The 16,190-nt window shown below is 35.7% G+C and overlaps 1 protein-coding gene across 3 annotated transcripts in view; it reads right to left on the bottom strand.

Moving 5' to 3' along the window:
* Positions 1-16,190, bottom strand: part of MICU1 (mitochondrial calcium uptake 1) — a 204,393-nt gene that overhangs the window by 166,062 nt on the left and 22,141 nt on the right. For 2 of the 3 annotated variants that reach the window (XM_079137084.1, XM_079137086.1), the window contains exon 2: positions 560-721. In XM_079137084.1, coding sequence (XP_078993210.1) covers positions 560-720 — 161 coding nt within the window. In that variant the 5' untranslated portion in view covers position 721. Of the gene's footprint in view, positions 1-559; positions 722-13,565; positions 13,672-16,190 lie in introns of all 3 variants that reach the window. The other variant, XM_079137085.1, reaches the window with a different exon arrangement.

Here is a 16,190-nt window from a genome sequence, read left to right as displayed (position 1 = left end):
AAACTGTACTATATTTTCTCTTTCCTCCAGTGAAGTTTCAATAACTAGAAAGGAAATGTATCAGGTGACACAAATACTGAGGTTCATTATTAATTTCATATGGTCACTAGATTTTGAAGGCTCTGAAAGCATTCATTTTCTACAGCAACTTCTGACATCCCTACACCATTATGAAACATGTTCGGCACGGGAGACAAACAGATCTGAAAGCATTATGTTTTCTGTTTATTGCATGTCTCTTTTTTTAACATATTTAGTTGCCAATGGACATTTATTTTATTTGTTTTTATTTTTATGTGGTGTTGAGGACTGAACCCAATGCCTCCACATGCTAGGCAAGCGCTGTACCACTGAGCCACAACCCCATTCCTCACTGCCATGTCTTTATGGCTCCATTCTTTAAAACATCTTATTTCATAGACAAATACTATTAATGCCAAATGATTTGGGCAATAACTTTTGATATAAAGTTAATTCAGAAATTAACTTCATTCTGCTAACAGAGACATGTGGAAAAATAAAAGTTCATGTAGGAACAAGATAGTCGAATATCATTTACCTTTTCCACAAGAGACCAGTACTTGCAGTTACTGCAGATGCTCCCAGGAAAGCCACCATCATTAGTCTTCGCCTTGTCTGTGTGGGCTGTGATGCTCCATGATACCATCGGGACCCCACAGCCAGTTCTGCCAATGCAGAAAGTGAGTTAAGACGAAACATCCTATAAACAAAAAGTAGAAATGTTGCTCTTAGTAGATGATAATGATAGTATCAACACACCAAAAAACAGTGGTTAAGTACTTATTCTATGGTAGACACTATTCTAAACACTTTGCATGTATTATCTGGTTAATCTTCAGGCCAATCTTACAGGAAAAAAAACCCAAATATCAAAGTATAATTAGAAGGCAGAAATCATACAATAATTTGACAGTGAAAAGTTTAATATAAAACACTGTTAATTATAATAGGAGATTAACTTCTCAGGAGCAGAGAAAGTAAGCAGCCCCTACTTTTAGGGCTGACACACAGAACCAAGAAAAAAAATAACTCTGCAAAAGGGCCACTCCTACCAAGGGTGAGATCATCATCTTGTGGAGAGGACACAATCATGGATGTTTGAGAAATTTACTAAGACACCGGGCCAACAGAATTCACTAGAAAGTTACTCTCTATGATACTGGAACAAGACCTACTGGGAGAACTCATGTCAGCAGGATGTGTTGGGAAGGTTCCTTTTGGGTTTGGGGGAAGCCATGGGGAGATGCTACAATACGTAATCACTGGAAAACTGCACATGGAAATGATGCCACTAAAACTCTCACTGAATGTTCCACTAGTGCTTGCATGCCACAGGAGCAAGCAGCCACAAAGAATGCTTGAAAGTATGTAGCTAGGAAGCGGTGGATCCACAATTTGAATCTAAAATGGACTGGCTCCAGAGTCCCAGTTTTTAATGAACTTTACTTTTATAATGCTGATATTGCTTTTGTTAAAAGGAATTTTTAATTAAATCTTTCTCATTTCCAGGCCTTTGGAAGCCCTCCTCCACCAGATTCTTTCATTTCATATTTAAAATTTCAGTAAAAGAAAAAATCCTTTAGTATTTTGTTTTATATCAGAAACAACTGAGATGTTTCCCCAAGATGGCAACAAAAGTCAAGGGAGGGAGGGAAATGGGAATAGGAAAGACAGTAGAATGAATCTGACATAATTTTCCTATGTTCATGTATGAATATACAACTAGTAAAACTCCACATCATGTACAACCACAAGAATGGGGTCCTACTTAGAGTAAGTTATATGTGTTTGTCAAAATACACTCTACTGGCATGTATATCAAAGAACAACAAATTTTTTTTTTTTTTTTTTTTTTTATTGTAAACAAATGGGATACATGTTGTTTCTCTGTTTGTACATGGCGTAAAGGCATACCATTTGTGTAATCATAAATTTACATAGAGCAATGTTGTTTGATTCATTCTGTTATTTTTTCCCCTTCCCCCCACCCCTCCCACCCCTCTTTACCCTCTATACAGTAGTTCCTTCCTCCATACTTGCCCCCCTCCCTAACCGAAACTCTAACCCTTCCCTCCCCCCCATTGTGTGTCAACCTCCACTTATTAGCGATATCATTCGTCCTTTGGCTTTTTGAGATTGGCTTATCTCACTTAGCATGATATTCTCCAATTTCATCCATTTGCCTGCAAATGTCATAATTTTATCATTCTTTATGGCTGAGTAATATTCCATAGTATATATATACCACAGTTTCTTTATCCACTCATCAATTGAAGGGCATCTAGGTTGGTTCCACAATCTGGCTATTGTGAATTGAGCAGCTATGAACATTGATGTGGCTGTATTTCTGTAGTATGCAGATTTTAAGTCCTTTGGGTATAGGCCAAGGAGTGGGATAGCTGGGTCAAATGGTGGTTCCATTCCAAGTTTTCTAAGGAATCTCCACACTGCTTTCCATAGCGGCTGCACTAATTTGCAGCCCCACCAGCAGTGTATGAGTGTACCTTTCTCCCCACATCCTCGCCAACACCTGTTGTTGCTCGTATTCTTGATAATCGCCATTCTAATTGGGGTGAGATGGAACCTTAGGGTGGTTTTGATTTGCATTTCTCTTATTACTAGAGATGTTGAACATTTTTCCATATGTTTGTTGATTGCTTGTAGATCTTCTTCTGTGAAGTGTCTATTCATTTCCTTAGCCCATTTGTTGACTGGACTGTTTGAATTCTTGGAGTAGAGTTTTTTGAGTTCTTTATAGATTCTGGAGATTAGTGCTCTATCTGAAGTATGATTGGCAAAGATTTTCTCCCACTCTGTAGGCTCTTTCTTCGCGTTGCTGATAGTTTCCTTTGCTGAGAGAAAGCTTTTTAGTTTGAATCTATCCCAGTGGTTGATTCTAGCTTTTATTTCTTGTGCTATGGGAGTCCTGTTAAGGAAGTCTGGTCCTAGACCAACAAGATGAAGATTTGGGCCTACTTTTTCTTCTATAATCTGCAGGGTCTCTGGTCTGATTCCGAGGTCCTTAATCCATTTTGAGTTTAGTTTCGTGCATGGTGAGAGATATGGGTTTAGTTTCATTCTGTTGCATATGGATTTCCAATTCTCCCAGCACCATTTGTTGAAGAGGCTATCTTTTCTCCATTGCATATTTTTGGCACCTTTGTCTAGTATGAGAAAATTGTATTTATTTGGGTTTGTGTCCGTGTCCTCTATTCTGTACCATTGATCTACCTTTCTATTTTGGTACCAATACCATGCCGTTTTTGTTACTATTGCTTTGTAGTAGAGTTGAAGATCTGGTATTGCAATACCCCCTGTTTCACTCTTCCTGCTAAGGATTGCTTTAGCTATTCTGGGTTTCTTATTCTTCCAGATGAATTTCATAATTGCCTGCTCTATTTCTGTAAGGTACGTCATTGGGATTTTAATTGGAATTGCACTGAATTTGTATAGCACTTTAGGTAGTATGGCCATTTTGACAATATTAATTCTTCCTATCCAAGAACATGGAAGATCTTTCCATCTTCTAAGGTGTTCTTTAATTTCTTTCTTTAGTGTTGTATAGTTCTCATTGTAGAGGTCTTTCACCTCTTTTGTGAGATTGATTCCCAAGTATTTTATTTTTTTCGAGGCTATTGTGAATGGGGTAGTTTTCCTAATTTCTCTTTCTGAAGATTCATCACTTATGTATAAAAATGCGTTGGATTTATGGGCATTGATCTTGTAACCTGCTACTTTACTGAAATCACTTATGAGTTCTAAGAGTTTTCTGGCGGAATTTCCAGGTTCCTCTAAATATATAATCATGTCATCAGCGAACAGGGATAGTTTGAGTTCTTCTTTTCCAATTCGTATCCCTTTAATTTCTTTGGTTTGTCTAATTGCTCTGGCCAGAGTCTCAAGAACGATGTTGAATAGAAGTGGTGAAAGAGGGCATCCCTGCCTTGTTCCAGTTTTTAGGGGGAATGCTTTCAGTTTTTCACCATTTAGAATGATATTAGCCATGGGCTTAGCATAAATGGCCTTTACAATATTAAGGAATGTTCCCACAATCCCTATTTTTTCTAGTGTTTTGAGCATGAAGGGGTGCTGTATTTTATCAAATGCTTTTTCTGCATCTATTGAAATAATCATGTGATTCTTGACTTTAAGTCTATTAATATGGTGAATTACGTTTATTGATTTCCTGATGTTGAACCAACCTTGCATCCCTGGGATGAAACCCACTTGATCATGGTGCACTATCTTTTTAATATGTTTTTGTATGCGATTTGCTAAAATTTTGTTGAGAATTTTTGCGTCGATGTTCATTAAGGATATTGGTCTGAAATTTTCTTTCCTTGATGAGTCTCTGTCTGGTTTAGGTATCAGTGTGATATTGGCTTCATAGAATGAGTTTGGGAGGGTTCCCTCCTCTTCTATTTTATGGAATACTTTGAGAAGTATTGGAATGAGCTCTTCCTTAAAGGTTTTGTAGAACTCGGCTGAGAACCCATCTGGTCCCGGACTTTTCTTTGTTGGTAGGCTTTTGATGACTTCTTCTATTTCAGTACTTGAAATTGGTCTATTTAAATTGTTTATGTCCTCCTCATTCAGTTTAGGCAATTCATATGTCTCTAGAAACCTGTTGATGTATTCGAAATTTTCTATTTTGTTGGAGTATAGATTTTCAAAATAGCTTCTAATTATGTTTTGTATTTCCATCCTGTCTGTAGTGATATTTCCTTGTTCATTCCGAATTTTAGTGATTTGGGTTTTCTCTCGTCTTCTCTTTGTTAGTGTGGCTAAAGGTTTATCAATTTTGTTTATTTTTTCGAAGAACCAACTATTTATTTTGTCAATTTTTTGTATTGTTTCTTTTGTTTCAATTTCATTGATTTCAGCTCTGAGTTTAACAATTTCCTGTCTTCTACTACTTTTGGTGCTGTAAAGAACAACAAATTTTTTTAAAAAAAATTTTTAAGTGAAGGAAGCTCCTACCCCTTCCAAAGACAAAGACAAATCAAGGGTTTTAAAGGCCAAGAAGGCAGTGCTGTCCATGGCCACATACAAACACAAATCCACAGGTCAGCTGCCTTTTGGCAGCCCAAGACGCCACATCCTCTGAGGCAGCCCAGATGTTCTCTGAGGAACACCTCTAGGAGAAGCACTCAAGCTTGATTACTATGCCATCCTCCTGTTCTCCCTGACTAGTGGGTCTTTCAAGAAGAAGACAGAAGATATTACAACTTGTGCTTACTGTGGATGTCAAGGTCAACGAGTGGCAGAAGTTCTATGATACTGATGTGGCCAAGACCAACACTGTGATGGCACAAAGGCATATATTCAGCTGGCTCCTGAATATGTTGCTTTGGATGTTGCCAACAAAATTGGGATCATCTAAAATGAATACAGCTGACTAATTCACAATATCCACTTTTTTCATCATTAAAAAAAGTCTGCATTAGTTCCTATTATTCAATAAACATTTACTCTCCCATCCACCATCTCATAGGCAGACTTTTTTCCTATTGGGAAAGTGTGGAACTGCAGGAGCAGGCCACCACCACTTCCAGCAAGATTTTCTTCATTTGCGGTGCTAGGGATCAAACCCAGGACCTCGCATGTGCTACGTAAGTGCTCTCCCACCCAACCCCTAGAATAGTATATAAAACGTGATCAAGTGACATAAACATCAGGAGTACTCCCCCAAAGCCTTAGGATCATCCAGAGAGTTAATGGAAAATGATTTTTTTTTCCCCTAGACAATTACCTTGAGGCTACAGTATGGTCTTTCATTCTTATATTCCACCAGGTAGACTAAAGAAGAAAGGGGCATTTTTTTTTTTTTTTCTGGTTCCATAATCTTTTTGTAGAAATAATTTATTCAAACTATACAAAGTATCTATGACCTCCCACACTTTCATTTTTCTCAAAGTACAGTAGTAGTGTATTGCTTCCTATTTTAAATCACCTTGGTATCTATCTTCCTGACAAAATATTTGTTCAGACATAAGTTTTTCTCTCACATTTGCCTTTTTTTTTTTCTTTTTTTTTTTTGGTGGTGCTGGGGATGAACCCAGGGCCTTGTGCTTGCAAGGCAAGCACTCTACCAACTGAGCTATATCCCCAGCCCTCATACTTGTCTTTGAACTTCCTTAAAACTAATTTTTTTCTTCTTTGTAAACACATAGTCAAGCACAGGGCTTATTACATTATAGGTTGTTTTAGTCAACTATTTTGCTACTCTGATTAAAGCACTCCATCAGAACAATTGCTGAGGAGGAAAAGTTCATCTGAGGGCTGTTTCAGAGTTTCAATCCACAGACAGCCAGTTCCATTCCTCCAGGCTCCAGGTGAGACAGGAACAACACGGCGTAAGAGTGTGGCAGAGGGAAACAGCTCCAACGATGATCAGAAAACAGAGACTCCACTCTCCACATGCAAAATATACACTCCATAGCCACGCCCCCAATTAACCACTTCCTCCAGCCACACCCCACTCCAATTACCTCTCAGTCAATTCCATCAGGGACTAATTTCTGATTAGTTTAAGGCTCTCACAAACCAATCATTTCTCCTCTGAACCTTCTTGCATTGTCTCACATGTGAGCTTTTGAGGGCCACGTCATATCCAAACCATAACACAGGTACTTATTATCTGTTTAACTATTTTATTTTCACATGAAAAAGGTCTGGGTCCAAATACACATGTACGGCCATTTATGTACTTCTCAGTCCCTAATTTGCTAAGAAAACTATGTCTTTTATTAAGATTCAAGTCAGGCTTAACTACTTAGCTGTTTCTGATTATCAATGATCTGGTTACTGACTCCTCCTTGGTACCTATATCTATTACCTCTTAATTAAATCTTGCTCCTAGTCACCATCATCCAACCTAGTTCAATTTCAAAGTTGCCCTCAAAAAGAAAGTGGAAAAATGATTAATTTTTTTCCTATTTACTATGATTTAAGCTTTTGCAATAGAGTTGGAGGGGGTGCTGAGGATTGAATCCAGAAGCACTTAACCACTGAGCTATATTCCTAGCCTTTTAAATATTTTGAAAGCTCTTGCTGAATTGCCCAGATGGGCCTCAAATTTGTGATTCTCCTGACTCAGCCTTCTGAATTACAGGGATTACAGGTGTGGGCCTCTGTGATATAATTCTTACATTCCTCCCCAATCCCAGAAATAATCTCACTTCATTTCACAAACTCTGGTAAAATCCAGCACCAAGGAGGCTGGCTGTTCCTTATATTTTCTTCCTATCTGACTTCTGATTTACTAATTTTTTTCACTTCTTTCCCCCCCACCACACTGGAGATTTAACCCTGGGTACTTAACCCCTGTGTCACATTTCCAGCCCTTTCATTTTTAATTGTGAGACAGGGTCTCCCAAAGTTGCTTAGGGTCTCACTAAGTTGCTAAGGTTGGCTTTGAACTTTCAATCCTCCTACCTCTGCCTCCCCAGTCGCTGGGATTACGGGCATGTTGCCTGGTTCATTTTTAAATTAACTTTTCCCAAATCCACACATGCATTCACATAAATAGCACTGCTTTTGGCTACAGCAAAAATGAGCACAACTAAAACATACATGTCTGGAGGAAACATTATTCATCACCAACAACAGAAAGAAAAAGGCACTTGGAGGTTTTCATTGTGAAAACATAACCCAATTCAAAAGCTGGAATAAACAAAGTAGTATGTGAGGCTGAAAGTTTACAAAATCTGATCAGATATGGACATATGATCAAATAGGTAAGCCCGATCACTAGAGAAGATCCTTTGAATGCCAAACTGAAAAATTTTTTTATCACATATCTAATAGGAAGACACTCAAGCTCTTAAACAGGAAAATAACACAGCAAAACACTATTTAAAGAATATTGGGGGGCTGGAGTTGTGGCTCAGCAGTGGAGCACTTGCCTACCATGCTTGAGGCACTGGGTTCGAGTCTCAGCACCACATATAAATAAAGGTCCATTGACAACTAAAAAAAAAATATTTAAAAAAGAATATTAGGACTAGGGCTGTAGTTCAGTGGTAAAGCACATGTGAGGCACTGGGTTTGATCCTCAACGCCACATAAAAAAAATGAATAAAGATACTGTGTTCATCTACAACTAAAAGTATCTCCACATAAAAGAATGAATAAAGATATTGTGTTCATCTACAACTAAAATATCTTTTAAAAAGAATATCAATGTAGGGATTAGAGGTGTAGCTCAGTGGTGTGAGGCCCTGAGTTTAATGCGCAGCACTGAAAAATAAAATAAAATAACCAATCCACCAGCAGTGTAGGGAATAAACTGCAAAGAACCAAAGGCAGAAAGCTATGAAATGGTAAACACAGTCAGAAGGCAACTAATAACCTAGATATTAGATGATGTGTGCCTAGATAAGGATAGTAAAGAAATCAAAAATAGAATTGAACAAAAAATTTCCAAAGAGAAAATAAATACCGCTATTTAACATGAACTAATATCTAACTTCATAGGAGCTATGGAATATACAAGGAAGATTTTAAAAGAGATTAAAAAGTAAGGGCAACACTAAACAGTATGGGAGCAATTGAAACAGACTAGGAATCCAGTTACCTAAATCTAGTCTCAAATCATAGTACTAAACAGCTGTACACAAAGGAAAGCTCATCTCCCTTCCTTGGGAGAAAATTCACCCATTGTTCCAATTGAAGAATTGCCTACATGAGTTTAGATTCCTTTTACTGCTTTAATGCTGTCATGAAAAACACTGTGGGGTTCTTTTGATGGTGAAAAAGACTATAGCAAAACAATCTGTTTCACAGGGAGAGGGATTTAATATTATATATTCAAAATTATTAGTTTTGAAAACCCATTTCTGTGTTATGGCTCTATGGGGTTTCAGACTTCACAAATTCTGTTTTACTAACATTCCACTTAAATTTTGATATTATAATTGAAATGCTGGTATCTATACTTCATTTCACTGCTTGGTTTTAATCTCATTCCCCAAAGTATACATCAAAAGATGTATCTAATCATCTTCTCTAGTGGAATTTTCATAGATGTCAAGTAAATAAAACTTCACTGAATAGAGGCTCTATTATAATTTAATCCCTAGCTCTGTGGAGAAAAAAAAAAAAGCAGGACTAGTTAGTGTGTTAAGTTTTGATGACAAACAGATTTAAGGATATCAGCTTTCCAACTGAGTCTGGAAAACTGAATAGGCCAATTCACAGTCGTTATAAAGTAATGAAGATTAACATGCACATTTAATGATGAGGTAAAAATGTACAAGCAGTACGTTTTTCTTTCCTAACACCTTGCTGCCCCACTGCTAAAAAAGGCATGCCTCTTCAGAAATATCTTTGATGTGAACTGAAAAAAGATGAAGAGGTATTTCTAACCAAGAAATGTCAAGGGAAAAACTGAAAGGTAATTTTGTTATCAAAGAAAAGCATTGTCTAACCAATAAGAAACTGCTGGATCAAGACTGTTAGAAACCTGTAACATTACGTCATTGCTGTTTTTCATTATCCATCACATTAAGACTTTTAAGTCTAATGCATTCACCGTTTTTAGTACATTTTAAAGGTGCACAGAACTGGAAATAACTTAATTCAATATAAGTAAAGAAAGTAATGTCTGAGTAAGGTTATGGTTTACTCAAAGCTACTTAGTACAAAAACCAATAACAGATCTGAGAATTTTTGACTGCCACTGAGCTACATCAACAGCTCTTATTCTCTTTTTATTTTGAAACAAGTCCTAAGTTGCTGAGGCTGGCCTCAATCTTGTGATCCTCCTGACTCAGCCTCCTGAGTCACTGAGATTACAGGCATTCACCACTGTGACCAGCTTAGAAAAAACTTTTAGTAACTACCATTGGCAGAATAACTAACCACATTCTAAAAGGAGATCAAATGACCAACTATAAAAAGTTAAACAATGATATAATAACATAATGGTATCTAAATACTAAAAAGTGATAAACATAAAATATTAAAACATCTCTTAACAAACCAACAGAAGACTCGGCTAAACATAAAAAAAGCTGAAAAAGAAGTATAAAGGGCTCTAAAAACTCTGAAAAGATACTTAATCTTACTCATTATAGGAGAAAGCAAATTACAACTATCCTGAGGTGCTATTTTTTTAACCTGTTAAGCTGGCAGTGTATGAACATTCCTGTTCCTGTATGAGATATTATTCATCATTTTCATTTATATAAGGTCAAAAATTACATCTAAATTAATTTATATATTCTCTATAAGTGAGTTTGATGATCATTATTTTTCAAAAGTTGACCACTGTTATTTTGAGCGCTATTAAAATATTAAGCTATTATTTACTACATTTTGTTCCATTCTATTACCCTTCTTGAGGTTACATCTTTTCTCCCCTGCAAAAAAAAAGGGGGGGGCATTCTTTTCATCTAGATTTGTTTTAGATATAAAATAATATTTTTAAGTATGATGTAATACTCACTATTCTATCTCCATGCCATCTTTTAGTGGAATGTTATTTTTATTAAACAACCCCACACTACCTGACAGAAAAGTTTAAAACGTTTCCAACTTAAACCATTTCAATTCTTTTCCAAATGAATCTGATTAAGTGAATAAGCAATACTACTGCTAAAAGGGAAAATTTTTTCCATATAAAATTTTGTTTTCTAATAGCTGATTGTATTTCAAAATAGATTATCCATTCATTACATTACGGAAAAAGAACGATTTACTGTAAATAGCAAAAAACTTCTCAAAAATATCCCACAAGTATTTCATCTTCACACACAACAAAAAATAAAATTACATGATTATTTTGCCACATTTACCTTTGACAACAGAAAAAAAAAAAGACATCTGAAAAGGTAAAGGAAATATAATGGTAAACAAAGTGCCAACCTCTATTGCTAAAAATTACAGTACCCAATTCATTTTACATATCATGACATAATTACCTTGGTGTTTCCCATAACACAAACTGATGCACTTTTTCTTAACAGTTTTTTCCTAAAGTTGCAACCTAGAACAACTTATTAAATACACACAGGGTAGTACACCAAATATAAACAAGTGCATTTCTTTTGCTGATATTTGCAATGCTGCTTCTTCATAGAGGGTATGTGTTACCTCCCAAACATGTGTGTCCTATAAAGACAATAGTTGCCATGAACCTAGGAAGAATAAATGACAGAAAAAAAATGTATTTCTGCTATGGCTATATTCAAGATTTATGAAACTTATAAGAGCAGATTAAGGAGTTTTTGATTAGTAAGCCTAGTTATTCCTTGTGCAGACTACAAGAGTTATTTTAACTAGTAATTTCATAAATTATTTCATAATCAGTTTACATATCTATCCAGCACACTAAACAAGGCTTTGTGACTGCAAGAAGGCTGACATATGAGTACTGTAGAAAGGCACAAATATATATTTCAGGCATCAAACATATTCAAATGTTTAATACTTCAGGCAATTAAACATATTCAAATCTTTGTTGACTTAAATAGAAATATGGCAAGATGAATAATGCTAAATAATTTTAAATATAACTATATAACAGGCTATTAATCTGGAAATTAGTATAGTCAAGTTTCTGGCTTGGTTTTACAACTGTTTCTAGTTGTCTAACTTAGTCATAACAAACAAATTTAACATAACAAACTTTTTTTTTCTATACTATTCCTAGGAACAGTCTTTCTTAAGGCTGAGTTGAAATCCCACCTCATCCATAAAACGATATATTTATATGTATATATAATTATATGTTATATATAAAATCATTACCACTTTTGATTTTTTTCTCTGAATTCCTATACAATTAATATTCTGTACCACTATTATGGTACCTTTTTTATGAAATCTTTTCTTTTTAGAATTTATTTTTTGTTGTACTGGGGATTCAACTGAGCACACTCTGTCACTGAGTTATGTCCCCAGTCCTTTTTATTTTTTATTTTGAGACAGGATCCTGCCAAGTTGCACAGGCTGGCCTCAAACTTGCCAACCTCCCTGCCTCAGTCTTTCAAGTAGCTGGGAGTACAGGCATGTTTCACTGCCCCCAACTAATTTGCTTTAGGGTGTTGACAATAATCTTTTAGGACAGTTCCTCCAAAACATACAAAATAGGTTTACATTTTGTTTCTCTGATATAAACTATCATAACCAGAAAAGGTTTAGAAATAGGTACCACTAAGGCCCTGCATCTTCCACAATACCATTACAGAAAGAATAAGAAATCTACTGGTCACACATCTGGCCAATAGTAGAGCTAGAAGGAGAACCTAAGCTTTTTATGTATACTCTACTATAATTGAACAGTATTACTTATTATTACTGTTGGGGATATAACTTGAAATGCACCAACTGACACTGGGGATATTTTAAGCTTAAAACATACCTCATATCTTCAGATTTGCAGTTTCCTTTGAAATTGGCAGGTATATATAAAATGACCTCATAAAGCCAGGCAATGTGGCACATACCTATAATTGTAGCTGCTCAGGGGGCTAAGGCAGAAGGATTGCAAAGTAGAGGCCAGCCTGGGCAAATTAGGGGGATCCTTTCTCAAAATACAAAATAAAAAGAACGTGCTAGGTGCAATGATGTACCCTTGTAATCCAAGTTACTCAGAAGACTAAAGGAAGAGGATTCCAAGTTCAAAGCCAACTCTGCCAACTTCCTAAGATGGTTTCAAAATAAAAAATAAAAAGGACCAGAGACATAGCTGAGTGGCAGATCACCCCTGGGTTCATTTCCCAGTACTGCAAAATTAATTAATTAATTAATTAATTAAAATAAAATGTACAAGTGCCATTCTTTCATTCAGGTCATTAACTATATAATGAGTAAACTATTATGAGGACACTACAAGAGGCACGAAGACAAGCAAGACATAGTCTCTGCCTCCAAATACTAATTTGGCAGTGGAGATAAAGAAAAAAAAAAAAAAACTATTAAAATAACCATCACATAAGGGAGGAAAAAATGCAAAAGTTACAAGAACATATTAACAGGGATTCAATTACATTAGGTTGGGAAGTGAAAAGATCTCAAGAAAGTCTTCCAGAAAGAAGATTTAATTATATATGGTAGAAAAAAAAAAAAAGGCATTCTTTTTTAAAAAAAATTTCTAGTTATAGGTGGACACAATACCTTTATTTAATTCATTTATTTTTATGTGGTGCTGAGGATCGAACACAGTGTCTCACATGTGCTAGGCAAACACTCCACCACTGAGTTACAAACCCCAGCCCAAGATAAGCATTCTTTACTAAAGAATTTGGCTGCATGCATTATTCTAGATGCCACTTTCATTTTATCACTAGATGATAATGCACTCATGAAATTATCTGAAGAATAATAAGTTACCATAAATATACTGCACAGTGATGATGATGCTCAAAATGCAACACTATATCAGACTTTAATCATGCCAAATAATATTTAAAATATCTTCATATATTTCTTTCAGACAAAATGAATCAGATTGAAAGTTCTGCATTGAAGACACCAGAATGACTGCCAAAATATAGTAGAGATTAATGTTCACATCAAGAAAAGATGCATTTTCATACCTCACAGTGACAATACTGACGGAATAAATGAGGAAAGCTCACACTTCAGCTGTGCCTCTTCTCAGAAGTATTTTCCAACAGCAGAGAAAGAGCTGTTTTAAATTATCTGGATGAGAATGTAAAGTTAATTTAAGTCATAAAAGTCTCTAACAGTATAAAACAATACTTGTAGAAACATGAATCACCTCACAGAAATGTTAGGTCTGATAGAGAACTTCTGCACATATTCTTGCTAGAAGAGGATGCTACTGAAAATTAGGTCAACATTCTAAGGCACACTTCACCTTCCAATACTCTCTGAAATAGTTCTTTATCCATCAAGTACCTCCACGGTTCACTTTGTCTTTTCTCTTTTTATTTTTGGGGGGAGTGGGGTACCAGGGATTGAACTCAGGGGCACTCAACCACTGAGCCACACCCCCAGCCCCATTTTGTATTTTATTTAGAGACAGGGTCTCACTGAGTTGCTTAGCTCTCTGCTTTTGCTGAGGCTGGCTTTGAACTTGCAATCTTCATGCCTCAGCTTCCCAAGCCACTGGGATTACAGGTGTGTACCACCGCACCTGGCTTGGTTCACTGTCTTAAAACAAACACACACACACACACACACACACACACACACACACACACACACACACACCACAGAGCCTTTTTGCTGCAATAAAATTTAGAACTATGTCTGACAAAGGAAGAACTAAAGAGTGACAATTTCCCCTTCCAAATAACTACACAGATAAAGTGAGAAGATGGAACAGCAAATATAAATCAAACAAAGAAGCAGTCTATTTAAAACAAAAACAAACCAAGCATCCAGAAAATTACAAAAACAATCATGACCACTAGAAGTTTTCTGAAACCTCCAGAAGGTACTAATATGTTGAGATCATGAGTATGCATTCAATACCTAAAATTCCCATCAACATGATCTCCAATGCAATTTTTCAACTCGTCTTAGAAATTAGACAGCTAGAGATTTTATGATTGATAATTTTTTAATCATCAATGGACCTTTATTTTATTTATTTATATGTGGTGCTGAGAATGGGACCCAGTGCCTCACACATGCTAGGCAAGTGCTCTGCCACTGGGCCACAACCCCAACCTAGAAAATATTTTTAATGTACTTCAGAGTCATTAGAAAAATACGGGATTAAAAAAAAAAAAAAACCCTCAAGTATCAAATAAGGAAATTTTAAACACTGCTCCAAAGGAAATTAACATCAAGAAAGTAATGATTGTATAAGACAGAGGTTACATGGAAATGAAACAGAAGAGGAATAAGTCTAGAAGCATTGATAGAAATCCATGTTTTGCTTTCTACCTCTCCCAAACATCAGTGGCTTATGTTCATTTTCCATCTAAAATTAAGATACATTTTAATTTCAAGCCCTAAGCTTCAAACATTTCCTGATCACATTGCTATACTTTGTAGTAAAATTGGCAGTTTAGCAAAATTTTAGTTCATAACACAAATTTTCATTTAAAATGTTTGTTCAAATAATTTTTTGCAGGGGTAGGTTAATAGGGCTTGAACCCGTGCAGGCATTTTTATTTTTTATTTTGAGACAGGGTCTAAGATGCTGAGGGCCTTGCTAAATTGTCAAGTCTGGCTTCTAACTCAGAATCCTCCTGCCTCAGCCTTCCAAGTTGCTGGGATGACAGCATGTGCCACCATGCCCAGCTAAACAACTCTTAACATAGGCTCAATCTAACTGGATACTTAATGCTAACCAGCATTTAATTATTCACATGGGATTTCCTAAACCTTATTCTCCCAGAATATTAACCTTGATCTTTATTACCAAACCAAAACATGAAGTCAATTTGTTGACTGATATTTTCTAAGGTATGTGTGGATAGATCAGAGCAAAGGCTACAAAGGAAGGGATCTGATACTTAAAGTACATGTGATTTGAAAAGGCTATCTTTAAAAAGTTGCGATTTTTAAGGAAGAAAATCTGAACAATATAATCGGTAAGGTATACCCTATGACTATAAACCTGATAATACAAAATGCACCCTTTTTCAAGTGTTCATGGAATATTAACAAAAACAGAGTAAATAGTAGGACACAGGAAATAACTACAAACAACACTTTCTGAAAACAATAAAATAAAACCAGAAATTAACAACAAAAGTGTTCTACCACACCACCTAGAAATAAAAAGGGCAACTATTAACAATACTACAGAAAAAGGAGAAACATAAACTAAAATTTAAGAATTTATATTTAAAATGGTAATGAAGACAATTATCAGAATCCACTGAATACATGTGAAGCAATGATCAGAGAAAAATACACAGAACTTAATACTTGAAACAGTAAAACTGAAATAATACTAAACATTAATGAATTTAATTCCATGCTTAAAAGAAAATGGAAAAAAAGAGAAAAGAAAAAAGGAACAATGAAAGAACCAAGAAATGGTGTAAGGAAAGGAATATGAAGATAAAAGCTGAAATAAATGAGGTCAAGAAGACAAAAGCAGTAAGCTTAATTTAACATATTAAGTGTCGCCGCTGGCGGCAACAATCTCGCGGTAATTTGTTACCGCCTGCAGCAACAATTGCACAGGTATTTATTGGAGGTGGACTGGAAATTGAGCTACTTCTATTATCTTTTTC

This window comes from Sciurus vulgaris (genome assembly GCF_902686455.1).
Source record: "Sciurus vulgaris genome assembly, chromosome: 4".
In the NCBI taxonomy this organism is placed as follows: domain Eukaryota; kingdom Metazoa; phylum Chordata; class Mammalia; order Rodentia; family Sciuridae; genus Sciurus; species Sciurus vulgaris.
Note: the sequence above shows the minus strand (reverse complement) of the source record. Positions and strands in the feature narration are given on the sequence as shown.